General features: G+C 37.3%; 1 protein-coding gene across 1 annotated transcript; it reads right to left on the bottom strand.

The window, feature by feature from the left end:
• Positions 1 to 943: 943 nt before the first annotated feature.
• LOC131069436 (uncharacterized) lies at positions 944 to 1,657 on the bottom strand. The gene has a single exon (XM_058004858.2). It carries the CDS (start codon positions 1,655 to 1,657, stop codon positions 944 to 946), a length of 714 nt encoding a protein of 237 aa, XP_057860841.2.
• Between the last annotated feature and the right edge of the window lie 671 nt (positions 1,658 to 2,328).

Raw genomic sequence — 2,328 nt, 5'->3', positions numbered from 1 at the left:
ATCTACCTAGGACTTCATCAAATTATTTAGACTTTAAGAAATAAATTCAAGTCTTCCTAGAGTAGTCATCTATAAAGATTACATAATACAAGAAACCACTTGGAGATGCAATAGACATAGGTCCACATAAATCAAAATGTACAAGAGCTATTTTTTTCTTGGACCTACTTTCACTTTTATGAAATGGACTCTTAGTGTTTTTACCTATAGCACAGTGATTACATGTATCACCATGAACATGAATAAGTTTAGGCATACCTTTAACCGTGTTCTCCAAGGTTGGAAGATATCGGAAGTGTAGGTGACCAAGTCTTCTATGCCACAATGCGCTTGAGCTATAAATGTTATGTAGAAGATCTTGAACCAGTCGAATGGAAATCTTATACAGGCTATCATACCAATTCCCAATCACACGAGCAGATTTGATGTTGGATTTATTTGGCCAAGAAAGAACTCTTCCCTCAAAGAATGCCACTTAATAAACTTTATCCTCCAAGGTTGAAATGGAGATAAGGTTCCTCCTAATCCCTAGTACAAACAAAATATCGTTGAGATGAAGAGAGATTCCAGAATCAAGGTTGAGGGAAGTGGCAACAAAACCCTTCACAGAATAGCATGCATCATCTCCAATAATCACTTGGAGATTAGTCTCCCTCTCCACCAAATTTGAAAGATGCCCCTGATAGTCGGTGATGTGTCTAGAGGCGCCACTGTCAATCAGTTAGGCATCACTATCCGTGGGAACATTGCTTGACAATGTTGAAATGAAGAGGAAATCATTGGAATTGTCTTCTGCTTCTTTTTTATTTGAAACTTCATTAATGTTCACCCCTTGTTGCTTCGGACTTCACAATAAGTCTCTTGTGAAGTGACCAAACTTGTCACATCTAAAGCACTGAATTTGGGAGAGATATTTCTTCTTCTTCTTTCAATCAAGAGCAGATTATGATTTATGATCTCTATGCCTCTTGAAATCGCCTTTCTTCCAATTTCCTCCTTTCTTCTTTATGGACAGAGTAGCAAGAACATGAGAGTCTTCACCATTGGAGATTTTGATGATTCCTCTTGCAGCTAGTATTGATTCCTCTTGAATGCAATCAGCACGAAGGCGGTCAAACTTGGTAAATTTGGATCTCCCACTTATTCCTTGGATAAATGGCTCCCAAAAGTGAGGAAGACCATTTAATGCAAGCATGACAAGATCCTTGTCCACAACTTCATCTCCAATAGCGTTGAGTTGATCTCTCAAATCTGAAATCTTCATGAAGTAGGTGATGACAGATTCTCCTTTCGTCATCTTGACATGATGAAGTTGTTTTCTTAACGCAAGTGCTCTACTTGTGTTGTTGATCTCATACATTCCTTCCAATGCCTTGAACATATCTTTGGTTGAAGACATCTTCGAGATGATAGGAACAAGATGATCTTTCAGGGAATCAATCAGAATCTTCTTGGCTTTGACAACATTCTTCTTGAACTGAAGTAATTCATCTTTATCTTCAGGAACGGGTTGTTCCTTTCCTTGCACAAACTCTAGAAGGTCATTTTCTTTTAGGGTGACAAGGATTCTAAATTCCAAAGAAGTGAAATGTGAGGCTCCTTCAAGTTTGTCTTCAACTTTCAAATCGTACACTATCTTGAATGTTGAAAATGGCATGAAGAAGATGAAGTAAGAGTGTCGCTATCACACAGTCTGATCACAATTGAATCAACCTTAGCTCCACTACCAGGTTACTTTTAGGATCAGACTATTAATTTTAGATCAGATAGTAGCAATAATAGAAAACCAATACAAGGAACACAAAAAACATTAGAATACCCTAGGAAAACCTCCCTCTTGGAGGTGAAAACCCTAGCAATTAATCTCAAATCTTATTAGAAAAAATCAGTGAGTCTTTGAATCTACTTCAACACTTGAAGTACTTAGAACAATAGTATATGCACACTAGTGTAATGGATCCAAACTAGGGCAAACACGATAGTATAATATACTTGAATGCTAATCAAGCAAGACAGTTTGATGATCATGAACACCATCCGCTGACCATTCGTTGGTCATGAGAAGAGATTCGCTACCTCAAAATAGTTCCTTGCCCTTTGAAAGTAGTTTGTTGTCCTTAGACAATGATTCACTACCCTTAGGAATATAATTTGTTGATGCTCTACTGAAGGAGTTCACTGAGTGAATGAATGAATGAATGATATGCATGATTGAGACTTTGTATATATGTGTGTCTTAGCCACCTTATTTATCTTAGGTCGACTTACAAGAGGAGAAATTAATTACAATATAATGCATTAAGTTTGGCACCCAATATAGGGTCAACC

Source organism: Cryptomeria japonica, chromosome 10 (assembly GCF_030272615.1).
Source record: "Cryptomeria japonica chromosome 10, Sugi_1.0, whole genome shotgun sequence".
Taxonomy (NCBI): Eukaryota; Viridiplantae; Streptophyta; class Pinopsida; order Cupressales; family Cupressaceae; genus Cryptomeria; species Cryptomeria japonica.
The sequence above is the reverse complement of the archived record's forward strand: the minus strand, read 5'-3'. Positions and strand labels throughout refer to the sequence as shown.